Source organism: Caloenas nicobarica, chromosome 5 (genome assembly GCF_036013445.1).
Source record: "Caloenas nicobarica isolate bCalNic1 chromosome 5, bCalNic1.hap1, whole genome shotgun sequence".
NCBI classification, from domain to species: domain Eukaryota; kingdom Metazoa; phylum Chordata; class Aves; order Columbiformes; family Columbidae; genus Caloenas; species Caloenas nicobarica.
In genome coordinates this window covers 39,354,524-39,378,266 of record NC_088249.1, presented here as the reverse complement: position 1 = coordinate 39,378,266, position 23,743 = coordinate 39,354,524, and the positions used below count along the sequence as shown (strand labels likewise).

At 42.0% G+C, this 23,743-nt stretch overlaps 2 protein-coding genes across 4 annotated transcripts in view; both read left to right on the top strand.

The window, feature by feature from the left end:
• The window catches only part of GANC (glucosidase alpha, neutral C), a 28,340-nt gene extending 17,508 nt beyond the window's left edge, over positions 1–10,832 (top strand). Inside the window, exons 17-25 of one of the 3 annotated variants that reach the window (XR_010606287.1) lie at positions 284–527; positions 2,233–2,297; positions 3,374–3,450; positions 4,679–4,753; positions 5,172–5,285; positions 5,838–5,950; positions 7,502–7,605; positions 8,492–9,222; positions 10,322–10,831. Coding sequence is in view for 1 of the 3 variants with exons in the window: in XM_065635940.1 (XP_065492012.1) it covers positions 284–527; positions 2,233–2,297; positions 3,374–3,450; positions 4,679–4,753; positions 5,172–5,285; positions 5,838–5,950; positions 7,502–7,605; positions 8,492–8,601 (902 nt within the window). In the remaining 2 variants the exon portion in view is untranslated. Of the gene's footprint in view, positions 1–283; positions 528–2,232; positions 2,298–3,373; positions 3,451–4,678; positions 4,754–5,171; positions 5,286–5,837; positions 5,951–7,501; positions 7,606–8,491 lie in introns of those variants that run through there. The other 2 variants (XM_065635940.1, XR_010606288.1) reach the window with 2 other exon arrangements.
• Positions 10,833–13,040: 2,208 nt separating this feature from the next.
• Positions 13,041–23,743, top strand: part of CAPN3 (calpain 3) — a 32,551-nt gene continuing 21,848 nt past the window's right edge. The window contains exons 1-4 of the mRNA XM_065636552.1: positions 13,041–13,646; positions 20,645–20,714; positions 22,570–22,688; positions 23,277–23,410. Of these exons, the coding sequence (XP_065492624.1) occupies positions 13,353–13,646; positions 20,645–20,714; positions 22,570–22,688; positions 23,277–23,410 (617 nt within the window). The 5' untranslated portion in view covers positions 13,041–13,352. The remainder of the gene's footprint in view (positions 13,647–20,644; positions 20,715–22,569; positions 22,689–23,276; positions 23,411–23,743) is intronic.

Below are 23,743 nucleotides of genomic sequence, written 5' to 3'. Positions count from 1 at the left end.
GCAGCAGTCCTCAGGTGGTGTTCCATAGCACCGCTGTGACAGTCAACTGTCACTGAGGAAGGCACTCAGCCTCCAAAAGCTCTCTTCAGATTTTTATTGAAGGATAACTTGTTACACAAGTTTTCCACTCTTATTTGGACAAGCAGCTGCCCAACAGCAGAACTGCAAGCACACTGTGAAATGCATGGATTTATACACTTGGAATGTTTGTTAGAGGAGAACTTCACATTTTTCAGAATAATTTCCAAAAATGTGTATTTTTATTTGTCTGCACAATATCTAGCTGATGTGGGAGGGTTTATTGGAGATCCAGAACCAGAATTACTTGTTCGCTGGTATCAGGCTGGAGCCTACCAGCCCTTCTTCAGAGGTCATTCTAACATGGAGAGCAAACGGCGAGAACCGTGGCTCTTTGGGGAGAAGAACACCCAGATCATCAGGGAAGCCATTAGAGAGCGCTACGTCATCCTGCCATACTTATACACACTGTTCTATCGGGCACACACAGCGGCTGAACCGGTTATGAGGTAAGAGCGTAAGTCAGGAGGTTTAGTGGTTATCTTCAGGACGTGACTTGGAGGAGGGAAGTTAGATTACCATCTCTTACTTTTGCGATTACTTATTTAAGTATTAAAAAGAAAAAAAAAAACACAACAAAATTACTAAAGTCTATTTTCATGCATTCTGCAAGCTTTGGTAGGGTTCTCAGAGAAAAATTATATGTTTTGCTTTGTTTTTTCCAAATGAAACCTTGAACACACTAATTATATAAACACTGCATAGTTTTTAAATGTGTTTTTAAAGTACTATGGACTCCAAACTTCTCCTCATGATAAAGAACATTATGTAGTATTCCAACCCACACTTGAAACAGTGCTTAATGGACTCTGAACTTGCTGACCTGAAAACATAAAGGCCATTTTGCACCCCGTGAAAATGTTTGTTACTGCTGAATTGTTACTGTTATAAAAAATTATTTCATATTACTATTTTGATCATTTATCTCTGCAATATTTTTTATAATTTTATTTGTAGTAATAATCTAGAACGGAAATGAAATTAGGAAATAAACTTTTTGTTCTGCTGCACTCTGACTTCTAAGAAAGTGTCTCAGTGGAACTGAATGCAACAATCCTTTCAGCAAAAGATGAGTGTCATTAATCTCCCTGGTATTGTGGTGTCTTTGATGTTGCCCTAGAAGTGTCCTTTTGCACCACATTTACCTTTACTTATTGTTATGCAAATAGAATACATCTCCTAAGTTTTAAAAACATAAAGGTCTTCTTGAAAAGGGTTGAGTGGTTTGAGTTTTGAAGATTATTTGCATTGCAGATGTAATGTGAGCATCTGTCTGCACACGTATAGGCATAAATACCCCTGTTGTATGCACTGACATAGGCAGTGGGGTTTTGTCTTTCTTGAAATTGAGCTTATTTTGTCATGTGCACAGCCCACAATATTAAATAAAACTTTGGTTATGTTAAATGTGCTGCAGAAGGAACAGAGTGAGAGAGGAATCATGGTATATTTGTCACTGAGACAAGCAGAGTGGAAACTGTGTCTCATTAGCAAGGACATGAACAGCAGGGCTGCAGTGAACAAGTGGATGCCTCTGAGTGAACAGGTGAACCAGCTTTTTTGTGTAAGGAAACCCAGACCCCTCTCTCTGAATGAGCTGTTATTGTCATAATCTCTCAAACTCTAAATATACAACTCCTGTTCCGTAACCAGATGGCTATTGCACCACCCTTTTTTGAGAAAGACTGAAAATGAACTTCTGGTGCAGGTTTTTCAGTTGTGACCAGGAGGAGACATGCTACAAAAGCAGCAGTGAGCTGCTGAGAACAGGAGGGACTGTGCTGCAGGGACCAGCTCATCAGGTGTCAGCATTGCTGGTACACTGGGACAGAGGGGGTCATCCATCTCTCCTTTGCTAGAAGGAAGGTATATGTAGTGCAAGTTTGTAAGGAAGAAGACAGGAGGGAAGAAAGTGGGGCTGCCGGAGGCCAAACCATTGGTATATTGGAGTGTCTTAACCCATGTTGTACTGGGAACTCTTATCGGTGACTCAAAAGGGGTATTTTAAGGCACAAAAGCGGACCTGGCCCTGTCTTCAGTTCTTGATAGTTGTACTTCGTAAAGAGAGGGAGGAAATGGAGCCCGAAAATGCCAGAAGGCCTTGAACAGGATGGTAGGAGAGAAGGAACTAACTGAATCCCACTCTCTTTACAGGCCTCTCTGGGTAGAGTTTCCAGGGAAAATAGAAACTTTTGGCGTGGATAATGAGTACATGCTGGGTAAGCAGGTGTCTTCTCATTCTCTGGAATTTGAGTTAAATATTTTCGAGGTGATAGTGTCATGTGACAAAAAGAGCATGAAAACTCTGCTCAAGACTTAAAAAAATTATGTTGTAACTGAAAAAAGAACTTGAGACTTCTTTAAGAGACCTGGTTTTTACAACATTTGGAAAATAGGGGCCATACGAGATGCAAAAACTGAGTTCAGTCTCACTGGGCACTTTGAGAAAACATGGTCTGTTTTTACCTGAAACATGGAAGTTCACTGTAACAGCAAAGACAACAATCTGCTTCAGAAGTGACAGTAGCTAACAACTGCCATCCAAAGCTGATTGGTTTTTACTCAGATACAGCTAGCTGCTAAATTATTTTTTCTCAGAAATTAAGCTTACAAGATAAGCGTGTTTGTGTAAAGCACATTTAGCCTATATGGGAAGAAAGAATGGGAGGGGAATGTCGCATTATTTTTTTGTTACCTCTGGGCTCAGGAGTGCCTACTAATTGCTTTCAAATGAAAGGATGTTCACTTCTCATGCAGAAATCTGACCAAGGTAGGCAGGACGTGGCAGCAAAGCAAGGTGTGGTGAAGCAGAGCATTTCAGAGTACTCTGGGAGTTCAGCTTGCATCACCGATGGGCAAGGAGGGAAGAAGTCTATATATGTTAATGTATTTGTTTAGAACTAAAGAAGAACCATACACAGTGCAATAAGCTTAAGCAGATCTTTTTATACAAGAACATTCCCATCTTCCATTCTTCTGGTTAGAGAAGTGTATTTTTTGTTCAACCAAAGAACAAACAGTCAGCTCTTAGACTGTGAGGGACCCAGCAGTCTCCAGGCTGGTGAGTATACGGTGCAGCCCAGCTGCATCCCAGTGCCGGAACAGAACCAGACCCCAGCAGCCATCAGCTCCCTACATGTGCCTTTTTCTCCGGTAGAAAGTGAACCTGAGCACATGGCATGCCCAAGCAAGCCCCTAAAATGGCTATGGGAGACTGACAACCCCAGAGCACGCAGTTGCTGCTCCGATGGGATGCTGCCTTGAGGACCACAGCTATGTTTATGTTTTTCTCCAGGAAATGCTTTGTTGGTGCACCCAGTCACAGAGCCGGAGGCCAAGGCAGTGAGCGTTCTGCTTCCAGGGTCAGAGGAGGTGAGCATCAATATGAAGCTGTTCAGCCTAAGAAGGTGTTTTATACAGCAACCTTCCAGCTCCGCATCTCATAACTGCTGAGCACCACCGCTGTGCCAAGTGCTGCCCGGCCATTCTGTGCCACTCGGAACCTTCCTTCCATCTCGATACCTCGCATGCTTGGCTCACAGTAAATTTACTCTCTTGTTTTTCCAAGAGCTACTGCACAAATCTCAGGACTCCTATAATTTAAATCCTCTCTCAAGGCTTGCTGCTTCTCATGGAACACTGAAAATCAGCTTCACTAAATTGTCAGTTCCCTTTTTTCATGTATTTCTCTTTGGGTTAAACTTCTCTTTTATGTGGAACAGAAGGGATCTTCGAAGAAAGGTCACAAGGAAATCAGAGGAAGCTGTGGGGAGGGAAAATTATGACAAGGAGATACAAGCCTCAGAAGCCTGGAACATGCATAGCAAAGACTTTGACTTGTACAGAAATTAGTTTCTCTCTGAAGTAAAGTTATTTATCCACAGGACAGCACTGTGATCTACTCCTACACAGAGTGCTTGGCTGCAGCAGCTGAGAGGTGGAGAAAGGGAAGGAATGTGGGGAAAATAGTTCCTAAGGGAAGGCATGAGTCTCTAGTGAGGAATGAGAGGAAAAACAGCAGCAAAGGGGAGCGTGTGAGACCATGCAGAGCCTTGTGACTCCACTAATGCACCTGAGGACACTCAGAATTCTTCTTAATATAAGGAGAAAAACCTACTAGGCTATCCAAACAAGTTAAAATAAATATTTTTATCAAGATCTCTGTGGGAATTGACTGCCTGGCACACTTAGAGCAGCTAAAACTGCTGGCAAGTGTGGTGCATGGGAAGTTTCAGATGTAGCTCTTTCTTTGTGACCTGTTGTTAGCAACTTCATTGTTAATTTTCACTTCATTATAAATTTGATTATTCTAGAACTCGGCATTTCTAGGAAAAAAAAAAAAAAGTTTTTTCATTGGTTTGCACTTCCGGATGCTTTAAGACATACAAGATGTTGTGCAAACTGTAAAAAAGATCAGCTTATTTTTGTGCTCTAGGAATGAGAACTTATTCTTTCCATCCAGAAGGTCATTTAATTTTAAAAGAAAATGCTATTTCTTGCATGTGAAATAGGTTGTTAGGAATAGTGACAGTAAGGTTAAGCAGAAGAGTAACTGCATCTGGAGACAGAACATGCTCATTCTTTTTTTTATTTTTCCTAGATTTGGTATGATTTCAGAAAATTTAAACGAATGGAAGATCCAGGCACTCTGAAGATCCCAGTAACACTGGAGAATGTATGTTTGTTTTAATATACTACTTCCATTGAACAGAAAAAAGAAACAAGGTAGTCTTTTGTCAATGTTCAAAATCAGAAAAGTGGTATTTCAGTTTCCTTGTAGGCATGTAATATAAAATAGCTTTTGTAGAGAAAGTCCCATCTTCTTTGTTGTTAGATGGAACAGTGATATATCCTGGTGGTAGAAAAAAGTAAGATGATGTAAAGGTGGCTTCTCCAAGCAAAGATATTTCACTTGTACACATACAGGAAGATTACTACTATTCCCATTGTTAGTTGAATAGTTTATTTTTGTACTTGTGGTAACAGTTTATTTCTGAGTTTTGGTAAGAGCAAGCTTCAGTTATCCCTCTTCCAGGTTAAAATTGTATGATCAGAATATAAGAACCTTTCTACCCTGGCTTTGTTTTTTGCAGATTCCTGTATTCCAGCGCGGGGGCACTGTGATACCTCTGAAGACCACGGCTGGAAAATCCACTGAATGGATGACAGATATTTCTTATGAACTCCACGTGGCCCTGGACACAGAGGTACTCCGAGATGACATGCTCTTTAAAAAGTTGTCTTTTACTCTATCTGACCTTTTCAGGTCCCTGCTGCCTGTTCAATCAACACAATGGTATCTGCATCTCTATGCCCAATGGCTCTCCTCCACTCCTCCTATCTGGGAGGGCTCCCACCTTCCTCCCACTGTCCCCTCAAAGTGAGACTGTCTGAGTATAGCAGAGGCAGAACATTTTTCTGACCTTTCTCAGGCCTCCTCTAGTCCCTTGGAGGAAGGAGCAGAGAATGAGCAGGCCACAGATTTCCTCCGGGGCACAGAGAAAGAACTTCCCGCAACTGTCTGTTCTCATAAATGAGGTGACGTCTGGCAGCCACATCAGTTTACAAAACCAGGATGTCCAAGTCCTCAAGCACTGTGAGAGCTGGACTCCCTGAGCCTTCCAGGGCTACAAGTTGCTAAAGAAAAATAAACATACACCCTCCACTGTGAAGCATAACATATAGTGAGACATTTTTAGTTTAATTGCCCAGCACTGGAAGCTGCTGTTCATTTATACTCTATCTGGTGTGTATCACAGGCCTGTGCAAACGGTGAGCTCTACCTAGACGATGGGCATTCCTTTCAATATCTCCACAAGAAGCAGTTCCTGTATCGGAAATTCACTTTCCACAAGAACATTCTCTCTTCCAGGTAACGGCAATTATGGACAAAAGCCATGAACACACTGTCATTGGAAATGACTTTTCTAGTTCATGAGGCTGCCTTACAAATGTAGAAGTATTAGTCTCATCTGTTGCTTGATGAAGTCCCAGAGTATGCAGGATCTGCCATAAAACTGCAGAGGTAAACAATGTTCTGCAGAAGTCTAAGGGTGGCAACATGTGAAATACTGAGTTGTCTCGTATTGTTTCAGTTTAGTCAAGTCCACCGATTCTACAGATTTATTCAAATGCAAAGAATGTCATCAGCAAGTGTAAAGCCTATCAGAGAGACAACAGAAGATAAACTGGGAGATTTGCAAATAAGCAACACCTAGAGCGTGTGTGTTTTCTAAGATATATTTTTGTAAGGTCTTCTTCGCTGAGAGAGTGGTCAGTCACTGGAACAGGCTCCCCAGGGAAATGGTCATGGCACCAAGACTGTCGGAGTTGAAGGAGTGCCTGGGTGATGCTTTTAATCGTATGGTTTAGTTTTAGGTAGTCCTGCAAAAAGCTGGGAGTTGAACTCAATGGTCCTTTTGGGTGCCTTCCAACTTGAGATATTCTGTGATTCTGTGTGGGAACCACAAACAGACACTATTACATGTAGTCTCCAAAAGTCATCAACAAATGCACCATATATATTAGCATGGTAAAATAAACAAGAAAAGCACTTGAAAGGAAGCACAAGGGGACACAACCTGCAAAGGCTGGCTGAAACAACCTAAAAGTTAAAACTATCCATAGCTGCTTGTAAGGAAAGACACGCTAAATGTGGCACTATGACACTTTTACTATTGAGGTATGTTGCCCATGAGGCTGTGCAGTGCATAAAAGGTGATTTTATAGGCATTTCTTTATTCCCTCAGGGTTCAAAACTATGCAGGAGGTGGTCCTAAAGCTACAACTTGTAGCACAGAGCAAAACTGTAAACTAGCATGGATCACGTAGTTATAAGTATGCTTCAAATCTCTTTATCTGGGATATGGAATCTGAAAAGCTTAAAAATTCAGGATGGAAAAGAAAAATGTTGCTAATTTGCTAGCAAATCTAGAAGTTGGAAAAACGTCATTTTGAGATGAGTGATATAACATTCCGTTAACTCTGGAAAGGAAAGTTTCCTTTTGATTTAATTTTTTTGAGCTTTTTAATAAAAATTAAATGAATTACAAAATGAAAGATAATTGTGCCTCAGATTGAAACATCTTACTTGAAAAATGTTAAAATTAACTTTACTTTTATACTTAGGAGTTTTAACTACCATTTTGCAAAAATCCAGAACCTTTTTGGTTGTCAAAGCCATGCTTTTTGCCATGAAATATCTTCTCAAACTTTTTTCTTCTAACTTTGTGAAATCTGTTGTGCTGTGAAAAATTAGCTGATAATGGGAGAAAGTTTTACTTGTTTCAGAAGAAAGGTAAATAGAGGAAAAGAAACCAGTATAGGGAACTTTCAGGAGGAGACTGCACTAGTACTTTCTCAGTATGATGCTGAACTTCTATTGGTGGCTAGCAATGTGTATGAAATAATTTTCTTTTTTCAGCTGCACAGATGAAAGTGGACAACACCACACTACGTGTGTGGTTGCACGAGTGATAGTTCTGGGATTTGGACAGCAGCCCACTCTTGTGACAGCCTGTTCCAAGGGTAATGAACTGACTTCTATTTTACTAAATTTTTAAAATACTATTGCTCTGCTGCAATTCGCTAGAGGTGGCAAACTGACAGCTCTATGAAAGAAGTGTTACAGCATAGGGAGCATATTTGTTCAGTTTTATTTGCTAATTTTTTATATCAAGGACAGAATATAGTGAAAGGAGCCAGCAGCTGCTTACCACTACTATTACATGCAGAACTAAAGAACACTTGTGTTGTAAAGCAATAGATACATCAGCAAAAGTGGTTCAGAATTAACAAGTTCAGATAACTGTGTCCTGCACAGAACATGACTGGAGATAGAATTTCAAATGAAGGACCATTTGCTCAGATCTGTAAGCTGGCCTAGTCGAGAACAGGAAACTTGCAGACAAAACCTTTCCTCTTGCTCGTCCAATATTGTGTGGAGTTTGTGACTATATGAGGATCTCTGGAAGTTGGAGGGATTCCATATGGATAGGCAGTGGCATCTACAGAAAGGGCTTATTGTTTCTGGCTGCTTTCCAAGCACATCCCTTCACTTAGGGAATCGTGTGGACATGGACATTCTGCCTCCATATGTCAATCTCAAGGACTTTTAGGGTGCTTGGAGGAAAACCTATTCTGAAAGAAGGGTTATTTTTTTCAGAAAAATCTTTGAATAGTTCCATAGTTTGATGTACTGTAGTTTGAAAGGTCAGAAAAAAGAAATAGTTTTTCTGATTCTGCTGCATTCTTATGTGTATATTGGGCAGATTTGACTACTATTTCTTTTTTAATCAATTCTTTCCACCATTGACAGGGACAGTCTGAATTAAAAATGGGAGAGAGTCATGTGTAACTGTGTTTCAGAAGGGTTCTTCTTAAATTATGTAGTAAACTCTCTTGTCCTGTTCAGGTGGGAAAGAAAAAGAAGTGGTTTTCACATATGATAGGAAGATCTCCATGCTGATGCTGGAAAATTTAGCCCTGAGTGTTGATGCTGACTGGAAGATTCACATCAACTGAAAGAAGACACAACTTCTTCAGAGAGTTCATTGAGAGGTTGCAGACAAATAAGTTGGGATGTCTTAAAATGTTCACTTGGATCCAATCAAATCAAGGAACATATTTCCCACTCACATGTCCAAACTAACTTTCCCTACAATTTTTCTTTTAAAGCACTAATTTAAACCTGGATAGCTCCTCTATTCAGCAAAAGTAATGGCACTAGGATTGTATCCTTGGGTAAAAAAGGTAAATACTATCTGCTCCCGGCTAGCTTCAGTTAGGCATTAAGATTGAGTTCTGCCTTCACTTGCACCAAAAAATCATGAATTGATGGGGTGAGATTGTGGCTCGCTGGCACAGGGTTTAATGTAAGTATTTGGAAATCCCACTGTTCAGAGACTGGAGTACTTGAGAAGAGCAAATGTGGGCCAGTTTGACAAGGAGCATCAGCAGATATGCCAGATGCAGAGGTTATCATCGGAGCTCTGCCTGCAAGCTGCTTTGTGAAAACAAACCCAGAAGGAGCCACCCAGTGTGATTACAGGCACTTCCCCTTTCCAGTCCATATGAGAATGCAAAACCAGACAGTCTGTACGGGAAAGTAAACAACAGGCTGGCCAAACAGGTCAGTCACCGAAGGTAAGGTTTGCACAGGTTGTGCTAATCAGTCGTATGATAGCAAAAGACAGAAATGTGGGAGTGCAGGAGTCTCTCCAGCAGCTGGCTTTGAAACTGGTATTTGGATTTTGAAAAGGCACACGTCTACGTAAGTGCAATATTGGCTTAGGGTAGCAGCTAGACTCACACAGAAACATCTTACATGTTATTCCTCTCGTCTCTCTGCAGATGCTGCTTAAAAAAAAAAAAGTCTTTCATTAGGAAAGAATTAGCGTTTTTGGATGATTGAATGTCATTGGTTAAAGCCAGCCCAGTGAAACGGTTCTGCTTATGGAGAGCTCTGCTTCTCCACATCTTGCCAGTCTTGCCAAAGCTTGGCTTCCTTCACATATATTTTAGTAATTTCTTGGTCAGTTTTTAGTCTCTGGCTGAGATTTGAGCTTGGTATTTATGAAGCGAATTTTTTGTTTTAATGGGATTAATTCTGCATTTTGCCATCCCACTTCATGCTGCACCCACCCCAGTGTTCCTTTGCCTCCTTTTCCCACCATCTCTGCAGATAGAACTGATGTGTCCTGATGCTTTCAACCCTTTCAAAACTAAGAGACATCCTGAGTCCCACATCCCCCACATCCTGCCTCTCCCACAGCCCTTTCCATATCAGGCATCACTTTTCGCAGCTCAAGTTGTTTGCGCCTTCCATTTGCTGCACTTGTCAACTATATTATTTTAAAACCAGTTCTTTGAGTGAAACCTGAACATGCCATCAGTTGGGTTTTGTGGATATAAAAGGGTAAAATTTAATTAATTAATTTTAGCAAGGTAACAAAATATTTTCTAAACACATCAGTCAATGAACTCTTAGGAAACAAGAATGATAGTCGTGATTTTTGCCAACTAAAGGTAACATAACAGTCCATTTGTACGCTGTTCCCTCCTCTTCTTACTAAGCCCTCCCAGTGTGTGGTCAGTCATTCCCACCTGCTGCTGCTTGTCCTCTGCAGGGCAGATTTCTGGGAACAGCCAAGTGTGAGAGCAAGCTGTGACTACTCAGCTCTTGGCTACCGAGCACAATTTGTTCCCCACCAGCCCCTTGGGTTTCTTCCTTTTTATCCTGCAGAGCTGTTTGTCAGCGCCCGCTAGCAGACAGTGAGCCTCCGCTCCGGGAACTGGCAGCTGGGGTACTGCTGTGCTTAATGCAGACGAGTCAATCCAGGCAGAAGAGCAGAAAATAGATAGTTTACATCTGTGAGAAGAGAGAGAGACCCTATTTTTGAGACAGACCTTATTTTTCTATCAGCTTCTAAGCTTTAACTGACAATTGCTTCTTATGTTTAAGCATAGCAGTGCTTCTGACAGGTTATGTTGTCTGGAGCATTTTAAAGAAATGTTGTAAGTGGTATTTCTGAAGTTGGAAAGTGAAATAAAGTAACAATGAAGCAAGTTACATGCCTTATTCCTTCCAACCTTCTTTCTATTACTGAGAATCACTACTAAGTATTCTTTCAATGGTAACTGGTTAAAGTGAATAACGAGCATTTATACTCTGGCCCTCAGTATATCTGCACTATAGTAACTACTCATGAGTCAAGTTTTCAGTGGTGTGAAGTGTCTAACTTCTATGGATTTCTATAGGAATTCGTTGCTGAAAATCTTAGCAGTTGTGTCTTTAGATATGAGAAAATAAATTGCAAAGAATATCATTTACATTGATACTTGCAGCCACTCGCATACTTTTCCACATACTTATGCCATAAATTAAGAAATAAATTTACAATGTATCTTTACAAAAAAAGTAATTGAATTCAAATAGTGAAAACAACTGGAGATAAAACTTCATAAAAATTAAGTAAAAAGGTTATCATCCATGCAGTTCACTTTTGCTCTGTCTAACCAGGTCAACTATTGGGATACTTCCGCTTGCAAGAAATTCCAAGACAAAAGGTGGTTTAATTCCTAAATGACAAAGGATTTATTTTGCCCTTTGTAGCAGACAGCACCTCCATTCTTCTCCATAGTAAATTGTGTTTCTTTAAAGACACCATTTGTCTTTTACTAGCAACTGTTGTTTCTCACAAAAAAAAGACCTGTATAACTAAACCAGTAAAAAATAAGAAAGAGGAAGCTGTTTTTTAAAAAAAAGGTATAACCACAAAATATTCTTGAACATCAGTAAAGAGCAACATTGGGTTAGAAGTGAGACGTGCTGGTCCACCTTTCCATTCCCTGTGCAGGCACTAGCTGAACTGTTAGCTGTAGCAGCAGGTCATACCCTGACACTTGCTGACCTTCCCAAGAAAAAAAAACATAAAACCACTGCTAATCCTTCACTTGATCCTTCCCAGCAGCCCGTAAGCAGTTTGTCAAATATCACACCTGTGCTACTGACATTCTTCCTAGAACAGAGCTCTGTGTACGAGACATAATAAATTAGTTTTTATATTGGGCAGGAAGGGAGAATATGAAAAAAGGACATACACGCAGGCTCCCAAATGAGTGTGTTTCCGAAACTGTGAAGTGAGAGGACCTTCCATCTCACTGCTTGCATTGCTCTTGAAATATCCTGGAAAGAGTGACACATGGCTCTGCCAAGCTGTCCTGCAAAGTAATTTCACATATGAGACCCACAATCCTTGCACCTAAAAGTAATGAGGAAGTCATCAATTCTGCATCTGGACAGCCCACCCTGAAGCAATTGCATTTCTGTTTCCACAAACACTTGAATCTGTCTTTTCTGGTTGCCCTGTTGGTGCAAGATGGCCTGCATTCTTGATGAGAACAAAAGGATTTAGGCCACCTTTAGAAGACTGAGGATTAATATTCCTAGAGGTTAGTCAAGCTTGCCAACTATATTACCTTCTTTTTAAGTTCTCCTAGTGGAGTTTTTTAGATGAGTTGTAGAGATTGTCCACTGTACTATTGATTTGAAATGTGTAAACCAAGCAAAGGGCTGAGAAATAAAAAAAGAATCAGTGCTTCAGAAAACACCATAGTACAAGGGCAGAAGGTCAGCCATGAACCAGAGTCCAGAGACCAGTGTCATTAGGCAAAAATAACACTGATGTCATCATGTCATTTAAGATTTCCCAATCAAAGAAAAATCAAGGTTTTAGGAGGCTTTTCTTGAGACACAAATAATGTCACCTTTTAAAGAACTGAGTAATAGAGAAGAGCAACATGTGTTTAGATTTTCTTTCACTGAGACTGTGAATTTGTTCCCTAACCCACTGTTGTGAGACAAAATAACCATGCAAAGTCAGATGTCTGATTGGTGTGTCATAACACACACAGGATGGCCCAGTTTCCACACTGGGCCCTTTCCAAACTTTTTCTGCCCCTATATGAAAAGGTGCCTGTTAGGTGGGAAGTGAGTCTTAGTGCTGGCAAGCTGCTCTTTAGAGGAGCCAATTCCCCGCTCACAGGTATTGAACTGACCTCAATTGCATCAAATAATTACTTTTTTGCCATTAGGAGCATGTCTTCAGATAATCATCTTTATAAACATCTCTGTAAGTAAAAATCTCTATATATCTTTTCTGCAGCAAAGGGCAGAAACAAGTTGAGTATAACAGCTCCTTCAGGAGTGTCAGGACTAGTTTATTAGTTGGCAGTACTTCATAGATACGTTCCCAAACCAGCAGGAGTTCAGCTTCCAGTTACGCTGAGCTGCTTGCACCAGGAGTCAGCCTGCACAGCACACGGAGCCTGTCCCAGGAACATGCCTGGCCTGGGCATGACCTGCGCAGCAGACGGACACCACCTCACTAACCCCCTCCCTCTCACTTTCCCTCTCTCTTTGCACGTAGTTATTTTTAGATTTCACGGGTTAAAGCTCGGCCCTTCTGGACGCTTATACGCACAGGGCAGGCACACACATGCTGTAGATACTGCCACTGAGGCACGGGAGTTAGCCAAGCGATTATCTTGTTCCACATCAAGGAATAAATTCCAATTTCTTATTATGAATTACTGCCCTTCAAGATGACGCACGACGTGCTCAACCACGTGGAATTTCGTTGCTTGCAAATTTGACTAGGAGACTTTCAACGGATAGAAAAAGCGGTTTACACAGCAACTTCCTCTTCTCTCCAATTTCCTTCCAGTTTGCAAGATCTTGCTTTCTTTCGACATTTGCTTTAAGCCCAGTTCCCATGCCGTCCGCCATAAATGCAGCAGTGGCTCAGCAAACAGCTGCTGGGTCGGTTCCCAGCGCTGCTACCAGCACTACAACTGAGGGTGCGGGTGGGGGCACAGGGGGGATTTATTCTGCCATTATAAGCCGCAACCAGCCCATTATCAGAGTGAAGGAGAAGACCTATGAAGAGCTTCACAAGAAGTGCCTGGAGAAAAACATTCTCTACGAAGATCCTGATTTCCCACCGAATGAGTCCTCCCTCTTCTATAGCCAGAAAATCCCCATCAAGTTCGAATGGAAAAGACCACGTGTAAGTAACATGTTTGCTGAGTGCCTTTTACTTTCTGTAAACTGAGGTGTTCACCCTGAGCTCACATTTTTTCAGAAAGTTTATGTCGAGGGAGGTGGGGAAATAAGCAGAAAGTATATTTCGTTGGAGCTCTCCTGGAAGATAACTAAGTAGGGCTGTGGAAGCTCAGATAGTGTGTATATAATGATTAAAATAAACCAAAATGAAACAAACAAATTTTAAAAAAAAAAAAAAAAGAGGTGGAATGAAATAGATAGGAAAAGAAATACAGAATTTAATTTTCCTCTTGTATAATTTGCTGGGGATATTCTTAACTGAAATTTCCAAAGAAAAATTCTCCTCATTCTGCAGCAAGTTATTGGGTTTGCTGAGGCTTAATTTTTAAACACTACCTTATTTCAGTTACAACTTTAATATTCTGCTGTTTTGCTAATCTGTGAAAAGAAAAGGACAGGTTATGGTCTGAAACGTGCTTTTATTCAGTTGTTTGTTCCCAGCATTGCTTGGCCAACTTGCAAAGGTTGTTTACCATATTATCCACTTAACACGAGCATTGGTGTTTGACTCACTATGAGGACCCACTCCTGCCTACTAATTCCATCTCTTTTTCCCATCTTATGGGCATTCCCCAGGCAGCCTGCCTCTTCTTTCCCACCCTCAGTGTCTCACAGGCAGAGGACTAATTCCTGAATGACCAATTGATTCCCGGTCCTACCGCAGGAGGAGTTCTCCTTTGTCAGTCCTGCTGGGTGGCTGCTCCCCTCCAGAGAAGCACCCCCGGATGCTCCTCAGCCCCTGCCATCTCCTCTCCAGCAGCGAGGACATGGTTCTGGGCAGCTTCTACAGCTCCCCCTCTCTCTGGCAGTCTTTGGCCTTCTTTTCTACGTTTGCTGTATCCCCAACACCCAAATCTGTGCTTCAATGGCAAAGTCAGTGGTGATAGATAAAACAAACCACAGGAATGTAACTAAATAGCAAAAGACCTGGAGCTCTTGTGGGAAGCTGTTGCAGATGCAGGGGAAGTCCATGTGCCACTGTCACAACAATGACGTGAGCAATGTGGGGGGAGCAACGTGACTCCCCCATCTGTCATGCCCTGTGCGTGTGTGCTCCGTCATTCCTTCATCATCACTGCGGCTGCATCAGCTCCTGGAAATATGTGTGAATGAGTTAAATGCAGCCACAAGTCAATCATCTTAAAGGGATTAGTTTCCCCTATTTCTGCAGAGAGGAAAGCGATAAAGGAGTATAGTGGATGAGTGCCAGCACCCTGGGGCAGACAGACTGCAAATGTGTGTATGAGAAAGAATCACAATATTTTAAAAAGCACTATGTAACCTCAAACTTGTTTAATATAACTGAGCATGCACAGATCAAGCCTTTGTTTTTGGAAAGGTTCAGACTTAAGGGTCTCTATCCCAAAGATTTTTTTCTAAGCCACTCACTAGAAGTAAGTTTGGGAACTCCCAATATACTTATTATTCATGTAGCAACAACATGCTGGGGACTGTAGAAAGACTCAAAGTACAACCTAAATGTCAAAACCAAAGTTATCTGTGTTCTTTTTACACACGTGTTCAAGCACCTGATGTGGCTCCAGTTGCAGGGAGAGCCGAGGCAGGAGAGGCAGAGAGCTGCAGTCTGCGCCTGCTGAGTACTGAGGTGCCGTGGGATCATGGATCCAGTTGGTCCTGACCCCAATAGAGATGGCTGTCCTGATAGGGACACACTGAACCGATTTATAGAGATGCCTGTGCCTTCCGTTGCAAATGTGTTTGTTTTAAACAGGTCGTTGCTGTACCCAGGAGGTCCCCAAAGAGGAGACACTCAAGTATAATGCTTTCTCCTTTTATAATGTATCCCCTACATTGTCATCCATACCACAAAGTGAGACTTCTCTTGGGCACTGATGCAAAAGACCTGTATTTATTGGTGCTGATCTCAGACTGACCCAGGACTTTGCTTCGCTGGACTTAGAAACTGTAGGTTATATGGCACCAGTAGGAGGACTTATCTGATAATATTATATACACGATTAGCCACAATAGACACAACAGAACATCGTAAAGTCAAATGAATAGGAACTGGTAATACTGGTCTAAAGAGTGTTTTGCTAAGAGATTAAAGCAATCATTGAAGCACCAAATGCAAAGATCTGACTGCACAGGCCATGCTTTGTAATAGTCTGTAAAGATATGGACAACTCCTGTTCTTATTGAATTGCAATAGCATTTTTTTGGCAAAGAAAGTGACTAGCTTATAAACTATACTCTTATAAAGTGGTAATTCTCAATCACTTTGAAATTCAGGTCAAACTTGAATTGAATCAGACTTGATAATGTATTCCAAAAGAAAACAAAATACCAGACAGTTCAGAAGTCCCGAGATAGTATCACAACACTGGCTTCACTCTAGATCATTTCCCTGATTTCTATAGAATATTGTATATGCCACATACCCCTAGAAATAACAAATAAACAAGTCATCAATGCACTCCAAAGATGTCATTTAAGACAGAGAGCTAGGAAATAGGCAACCTGTTCCTGACTGCCTCTGGCTTTCTGAGTCACATTAGTCATGCCACCTAACCAATTCATATCCAAGCTCCTCCCACCACAGCAGATCAGTATATGAGACTATAACATACATTAAATTTTAATGCTGGCTCTAAGTGAGCCTCATATGCAATGACATGAATCCACCTGGGATTGTTGAGTGCAAGTTTTTCCAGAAGCTCCAAGTATAATTTGAGGAATCACAATGTTAATCTAAAGGGCACGTGTTTGCCAGTTACCAACGCTATAACCAAGCACTGATGATGGTGCCGTTCCTCATCTGAATGGTGCTTCTTCGCTGTAGCTCTCAGCACGCTGTGCTGACATACGGAAAGGTTATGCGTCTGCTTTTGCACCTGCGTGCTACAAGGACCCCACAGCAAGTCAGCCACAGGGGTGGCACTCCCCCGATGCCCAGCTCTGAGCGGAGGCACCTGCTGAGCCCAGTGTGGGCAGCTCCCCCTCCTACGTGTGGGCTGCTGGGGCCTGGGGTCTCCTCGCTTCCCCTGAAAATGGCCCCCAATCTTTTCCTCGAGGCTCCTGCAATTCATTAATGAGGTGGTGAGAGGTGTCCAGCCCCAGAGCTGCTCCTGGCTCTCATGTCTCTGGCCCTACAGGCTTTTCTCTCTGCAGTTTGTGCTACCTGGAGGTCAGGTTCTCCCGCGCCTCCTCCCGAAAGGACTGGCCTCTGCTGCTGCGAGGGCAGCAAGGGCAGGAGGACTGGTCTTGTGCTTTACGGTCAGAAGGATGGCTGCTATGCAGGGCAGCTGTGAGCCTTGGCATGGGGGCGGTGAGAAGGCCCCCGTAATTCTACCCAGCCAGTGACTGCCATGCCATGCCATGAATGCGCAGAGCAGACCTCCTGATACTCAACTTGGGCAAAAGCCAAGTGACAGCCCTGAAAGTTTCCCTGGGTAAAGACTGTAGGATTCATCCAGTGTTTTTGTTGAGAGCATGCATGAATGTGGTTTAGGTACATAGAGGGGAAATAAAATCCCCCTCAGTTAATGCATAATATTGAATCATTTGCTCACCCATGGAAGGTAAGAGAAGTACAAAGGGCTGTTCTCACCTGCACCACGTTATATCCAGCTCAGGGACGAGCTATGCTCAGGTTTCTTAATGGCATCAGCCTCCCACACCTGTGCTGCTTGCAGATGCTTCTCTCACCTGGGAGCAGGAATGAGGTCACTGATCTTTGAGAGTTGAGACAAAAGTCTGTATTATAACATGGTGCAGAGTACTGAGAGGTCCTGCTGCAGTCTTGTTTGGATCTAATGACACTAGGACATTAATAGGAAGGCTCTGCTGTGACACTGTGCTTTCAGATACACCATTGTCATTCTCCTTGCTCACAGCATTAACTGCCAGATCCAGTGAATTCCCTATGGTGATCCTCTCCATAGCCAAGAAATTCAGCAGGAGGGGCTTTCTTTTCATAATGAATACAAAAAAAATCAAGTCAGCAGGCTAATGGATTTTGCTTAGAATGAAAATGCATTAGTCAGATGATCTGCTGCACAGGTGTGAAGCTGTTTGAATTTAGTAATCACAAAATGTGCACCTCTGCAGGCAGTACCACAAAGACAGTGTTTAGCGCCACCAAGGCAGGACTTTCAGGTGAGGATAGCCCAACTCTGAAACTCTAAAACCAGCTCAATGTCTGACAACGTCAAGCTCTGCCTCAAAGTCTGCAGCACAGCCATTTAATAACACGGTCTAGATCATGAGAGGCCCAAGGGAGGAACATGAGGCTACAAATTATCTTAGGCAGGTCAAAGAAGGTGCTTCCTCTACTTGACAGGATCAGTTCAGGGAATCTACTTAGAATGCCATAGTATCTTAACAGCAGGTTTTAAAGGAATGAATGCCTTTTGCTGCAACAGTATAAACTGACTGAAGGATTTTTCCTGACACAGAAGAAAAGCTAAGGGAAAAATATAACAAAGGTCGAGTGCCATTTTTAGTTGCATGCTGCCTTTGCATTTTCCAGTCCTCCCGTGCCACTGACTCATAAGTACCCTTTGCCCAGAAAGCAGCACTACTAATGGTTTTTTTCTATGATTCTCTGTCTCCCTTGCTGTAACTTTGACTCTTTGTAATGAAATTACAGTCTGAACTGAATCAACCCGGTGAACACAAGGGTCCTTTGGATAGTACCAAGGCAGTCTGAGGCACTCACATCAAAAGAGACTCCTTCTAGATGAGTCATTGCATCAGCGAAGTGCAGCCTATTTGGATTCTCTGTGATAACTTGACCTAAGAGATGAACAGCAATCCCCTCCTCAGCCAGGAAGACTGGAAGGACAGAGCTGCCACCTGCATCTTGAACACCAGGCTGTCTGACTCTGCTGGCTGAGTACTTCTCATCAGCCTTGGAAGACCTTGAAACCTTTCTCTGTAACTTTGGCTGTTCTCAGCACAACTAGCACAGCCAGAGGAGAACTAGGGTAATACAATATTAAAAGCATATCCACAGTGTGCTAAACACACCTGGCCACCATCAAGAAATGCAAGAAAAGCATTTCTGTCATGGCTAAATCAGTCCATATGGCAACTGTATGATTCTTTCCTTTGCATTCCTTTACCAACTATCCTCCAATGCAGATGAGCTCAAGATGCAATAAATTGCACTGAGGAACAATCATTGCTGTACATCGAATATTTGGAAACACTTAGGCACCATCTAACTATCTTCATCTAAAACACAGCATGCTGGATTTCAGAGCTTCTAACTTCAACAGGAGCAGGATCAAGCTAAAATACAGTTAATAGAGGTTGAAAGAACACAATCAAAAACCCTGGCATCTCACAGCTAGTTTTCAGGAGAGCACCACAGGAATGTGAGGAAGAACATTTTCAACAAAGCAGTTGGGTGGAGAAAAGCATGAAGGCATCTCAAACAGCTGCCTTGACAGAACTGAACCCCGGGACAGCTGGCCCAGGCCCAAAATAACAGGACAATCGCTCCATTCTCTCTGCCAAGGAGAATAAGGAGACTGCTGGGGGGAGCCAGAAGCTGTTCTTTCTGTCTGGCTATATGACTAATCCAAATATTTACATCACAGCAACTCTGCTGATTGCTGTGAAGGAGCAAAAAAGTGGGCTCAAGCCAAGTGAAACTACTGGACCTGAAACATGCGTCTGGGAAACTCCAGAGCTACCCTGATGCCACGGGAAAAAAAGCTTTAGATGGCAGAGGTAGCATCAGCTGCTTGTACTGCTACACAAGCAATTGTCACTTATTTCTTCTTTCCCCTTCCCGCTCCAGCCCTGCATCTTCCAGCAGATTGGGCTCTTTGACTATAATTTGTCTTCTCCCCCATTTGCAGCTGCTCAGGGAAGTCGTCCTCAGTTGCAATATCTTTCTTTCCTTACCCTCACAAGAGATGGCTCCAAAAGTTAACTGTCTTCTTTCTTCCCCATACCAAGTATTTGAGTATGAGAGGTGGGATAAAGGAAGATTTTTTTTTTCTTTTTCTTTTTCTTCTTCTTTTTCTTTTTCTTCTTCCTTTTCTTTTTATTTTTCTTTTTTTTTTTTTTCTGTAGGACAGGTTGTACCTACTTCTGCCCTTGTCTTTCCTATACGCCAAGGTTCTTTGTTTCATACAGAAAAGGTTCTGTGTAATCCTGCAATAGTCCCACCTCATTTGCTGGTAGTTTCTACATAGTTCTTCCCTCCCTACAGCAATTCCTTAATTATTTATGCCTGTACAGCGTCTCATGCCCATTCTGTATTAGTATAAATACTGACAAACCAAATACATTGTCTTAAGTGCAGGACAAAAGAAGAGCTTCCTGTCCTCAGAGACAGATGATATCTGTATACATTTCTGAATACAGCATTGGCAATTAAATACTGCAACAGGTGGACAAGAATAAAATATCTTAAACAGCAGTTGATTATTCCTGAGAATTAAAATTTGTCCAGGATCAAATATTTAAGGAGGAGTTTTACCAGGGTTCATTCCTGATACAATGCGTTCTTCAACTCTATTAATGCCCTGACATATTAGTTACTGCAAATCATACACCTTAAACCTGCAGTCATTTTTAAATAATTTAATCTGGTCCCCTGATGCTTTTTCTACCAACTGTCTCCTCCAGAGTTGTTTGGTTTGGTTTGGTTTTTTTTCTTTATTGTGTAGAAAAATATTTTTCACTATTCTTCTCATTTTAATGTGTTTGAACCCCATACAGAGGGAGCCCCCCAGGTTAGATATTAGACCCCATAGATACATGGAGAAAACTCTGGCTGAAGTCTGGAATATCCAGATTTCAAAACATTTTTATGGTGAAACTCTGCAGTTGAAAACTCTGCAAGAGATTTTGATATCCACAAACTATCCTACAGGAAAGCATTGTCCTAAGCCTTTATTTCTGTGGCAAACAGGCATAATAATACATGTCTTTCCTGCTCATCCATCTGTTTATATTTTGCAGGAAATCTGTGAGAATCCAAGGTTTATTATTGGTGGAGCCAACAGAACAGATATCTGCCAAGGAGAATTAGGTATGAAATTCTTACGTCAACTCTGAAGTTTGTAAAATCTGCATCACTTCATTTTCCTTTGCTTTCAAGGTGCTATTTGAAATCCTCTGTCTCAGCATACCACTACGTATCTACTGATTCCTTCTCTCTATAGCAAATAGTTGATATCTGCCTAGTAGCAATCTAAGGAAGAACTTTAATCAAAAGATGCTTTGCAAAAGTTTTGGTTTTCATGGACTAATATAATGAGTGTGTTAGAAAGCACCATTTGGCCCTCCTTTTGGGCTTCGAGGAGGGACAAAATTAGCTAAGAAAAGTATAAGAGAGAAAGAGAAGGAGTTACTTGACTGAGAGAAAAATCTAATCAGCTACTCTTGTATTTTTTCAGTTATTTAGTCCTGTTATTTCCATACAGGAGCTTCCGAAGGCCTCTAGCTAAGTGCGCCTTATACTTAAAGACAACCCCTATATTGAAGACCTTAAGCTCAGATGCTCAAAGACTTTGATATATAGAGCCTCTACTTAGGTATAAGTGATGCCTCTGCACATCGTCCAGGCATTGTGAAGGCCTTGTAAAGGCCTTGCACTGCCTTGTAAAGTCATTTCCCACTCAGCTTTCCTATGTTTTTCATGGTTTTATAACTTTTCCTACGACATTTTTCCTGACCTATCACATCCTAATACATGTTAATCTTTTCATTTAAGTGTTGTTCTGTACTTGTGACTGTCCTTATCACCTTACCAGTACTTTTTAAAAAATGTATTTGAAACTGCCTTCCTTTTTGAGGTGACCAGAACTTCACAGGTGCCAAGGTGTGGATGGAAATGAATTTATGTGCATAGTATGTTCTCTCTTTTGTCTTCTGTTACTTCCCCAATTACTCGTAGCACTGTTTACCTTTTTGACTTCTGCTGAACATTGGATAATTTAGAAAACTCCTGTTCACAGTGGACCCCTCATCCTTCCTAAGGGGAAATAGGTAACTTAGACTTTACTGCTATATGTGTACAGTTGGCTTTCCAAAATACGTACATAAATGCATTTCTATATGTTTTATCACTCCACCAGTTTCATAAATTTCTTTTACAACTCTCTGCAATCAGGTTTAGTTTTCACTATGTCATATAATTCTCTCAGCCCACTAATTCACACTGCTCAGGCAAGCTTACTCCATAGCCTCTCTTACAGTAGCAGCTAGGGTGATTTAATTAAGGGTTAAGGCATCCTTTGCTGAACACAGAGGTGTTATAGGAGAAAATCACTTTCCCAGAGCTGCCACAGAGGCAGCAAACTTGTGCAAGAGTCTGAAGGAGGAACTGAAAAGCACTAAAGGTGACAGCGTTCACAACAATGGAGACACATTCAAAATAGGAAAATGTGTCAGAGCAATGAAGCAGGAAAGAGGCCCCACAGAAGGATGACTGGAACAGTGAGCTATCTTGAGAGCAGAAAATGAAAATGAGAGACTGAACCTCAGCTGTACAGAGCTCCACATGGGAGAGACTTATCTCTCAGCTGGTTTCTGTCCTAAGCTTGGAAGAACTAATGTGGCATGTCAGATAGACATTCACATGGGACAGCGAATTCTTAACACAGGTAATAGTGCTCATCAGGTTTTAGGCTTTTTCTAAATTACAGAGAACATCATCTATTTAACAGGCATGTATCTAGCCATGAATGATGCCAATGAGCATTTCCAGAGTGCAAATAAATTAGTGCTAAGTACTGCAGAATATACAGAGCAGAGCCCTCTCCTGAAAGGCGATGGCATGCTCTGCTGAGAATTAACGTCTCACTTTGCAGGACCTCAGGTTTTCCCTTTGATTGTATCTGCTCTGTCCCTTTATTTTGTCTGCTGCTTCTGCTCGTTTCCAGGTGACTGCTGGTTCCTGGCTGCCATTGCTTGCCTGACGCTGAATAAAAAACTCCTCTGTAGAGTCATACCTCATGACCAGTCCTTCATACAAAACTATGCCGGCATCTTTCACTTCCAGGTGAGTCCCTTCTTCTAGCAGGAGCAGATGTAACTGTATTTACCTGTGGGAGGGCTCAGCTCTCTGCGTGCTCTTCCCTCTCACTTCTCCAGCCTTTGAAAACATGAGTGATAACGGAGAAGGAAGAGGGATTGAATTGCCTCACCCCAAACCCTTCCAACAGGGCAGTCACAGAAGGGTCAGCCCACACGGGCAATTAGGAGTATTAACCCACCAAGGAAGCATTTGCAGATCGCTGTGTCCTGCACGTAAGGGACAGTGACAGGTGCCCTGTCCTGCCTTGCTGCCCAGATGCAGCGCTACAGCTGGCACAGACAGGTGGGTAGCTGGCCCGAGCATCTATTTTTAGTCCCACAAGCAGCTGCTCTGTCAAAACCAAGTTATTGAAGAACCACTTATTCAGAAAAGATTGACTGCTTTCCACATTTCCCTTGGCTCTCCTACGGGACCTCTCACTCTCCTGCATGTGCTGCCTGAGGAAAGCCCTCACTTTTTGCCACATGATGAAGCAGTTAATTTCCACATTTCTCCTCTCTCTTCCTCTCCCTGCACCAAATCAAGGGTTTCGTTCTGTTTGCCTTTATTTAGTTCTGGCGCTACGGAGACTGGGTGGACGTCGTCATCGATGACTGCTTACCCACGTACAACAACCAGCTGGTCTTTACCAAGTCCTCCCAGCGCAACGAGTTCTGGAGCGCCCTCCTGGAAAAGGCCTATGCAAAGTAAACCAACCTGCTGGACCGTGCCAGGCTCCCCTACCAGGCTTTGGCCGGGAGGTGGTTAAACCGCTGCGTACAGGTCCTATAATGAGCACACAGAGGGGCTCTGAACATACTAGTACTAGTAGATTCTCATGCCTCAGAATTGGGGAAGGGCTAAAGCATATTTTCTAGAGGGTTTTGCTACTCATTCAAAGGTCTGCATTTGATTCTTAACATAACTTTTTTTTTTTTTTTTTTAATATGTGCAGGTGCATGCTTTAAAACTTTTAACTTGTGGGTTACCAAACAGATGGTTTGTGGGGTATTTTTGGACATGTGTTTACATATCTATAT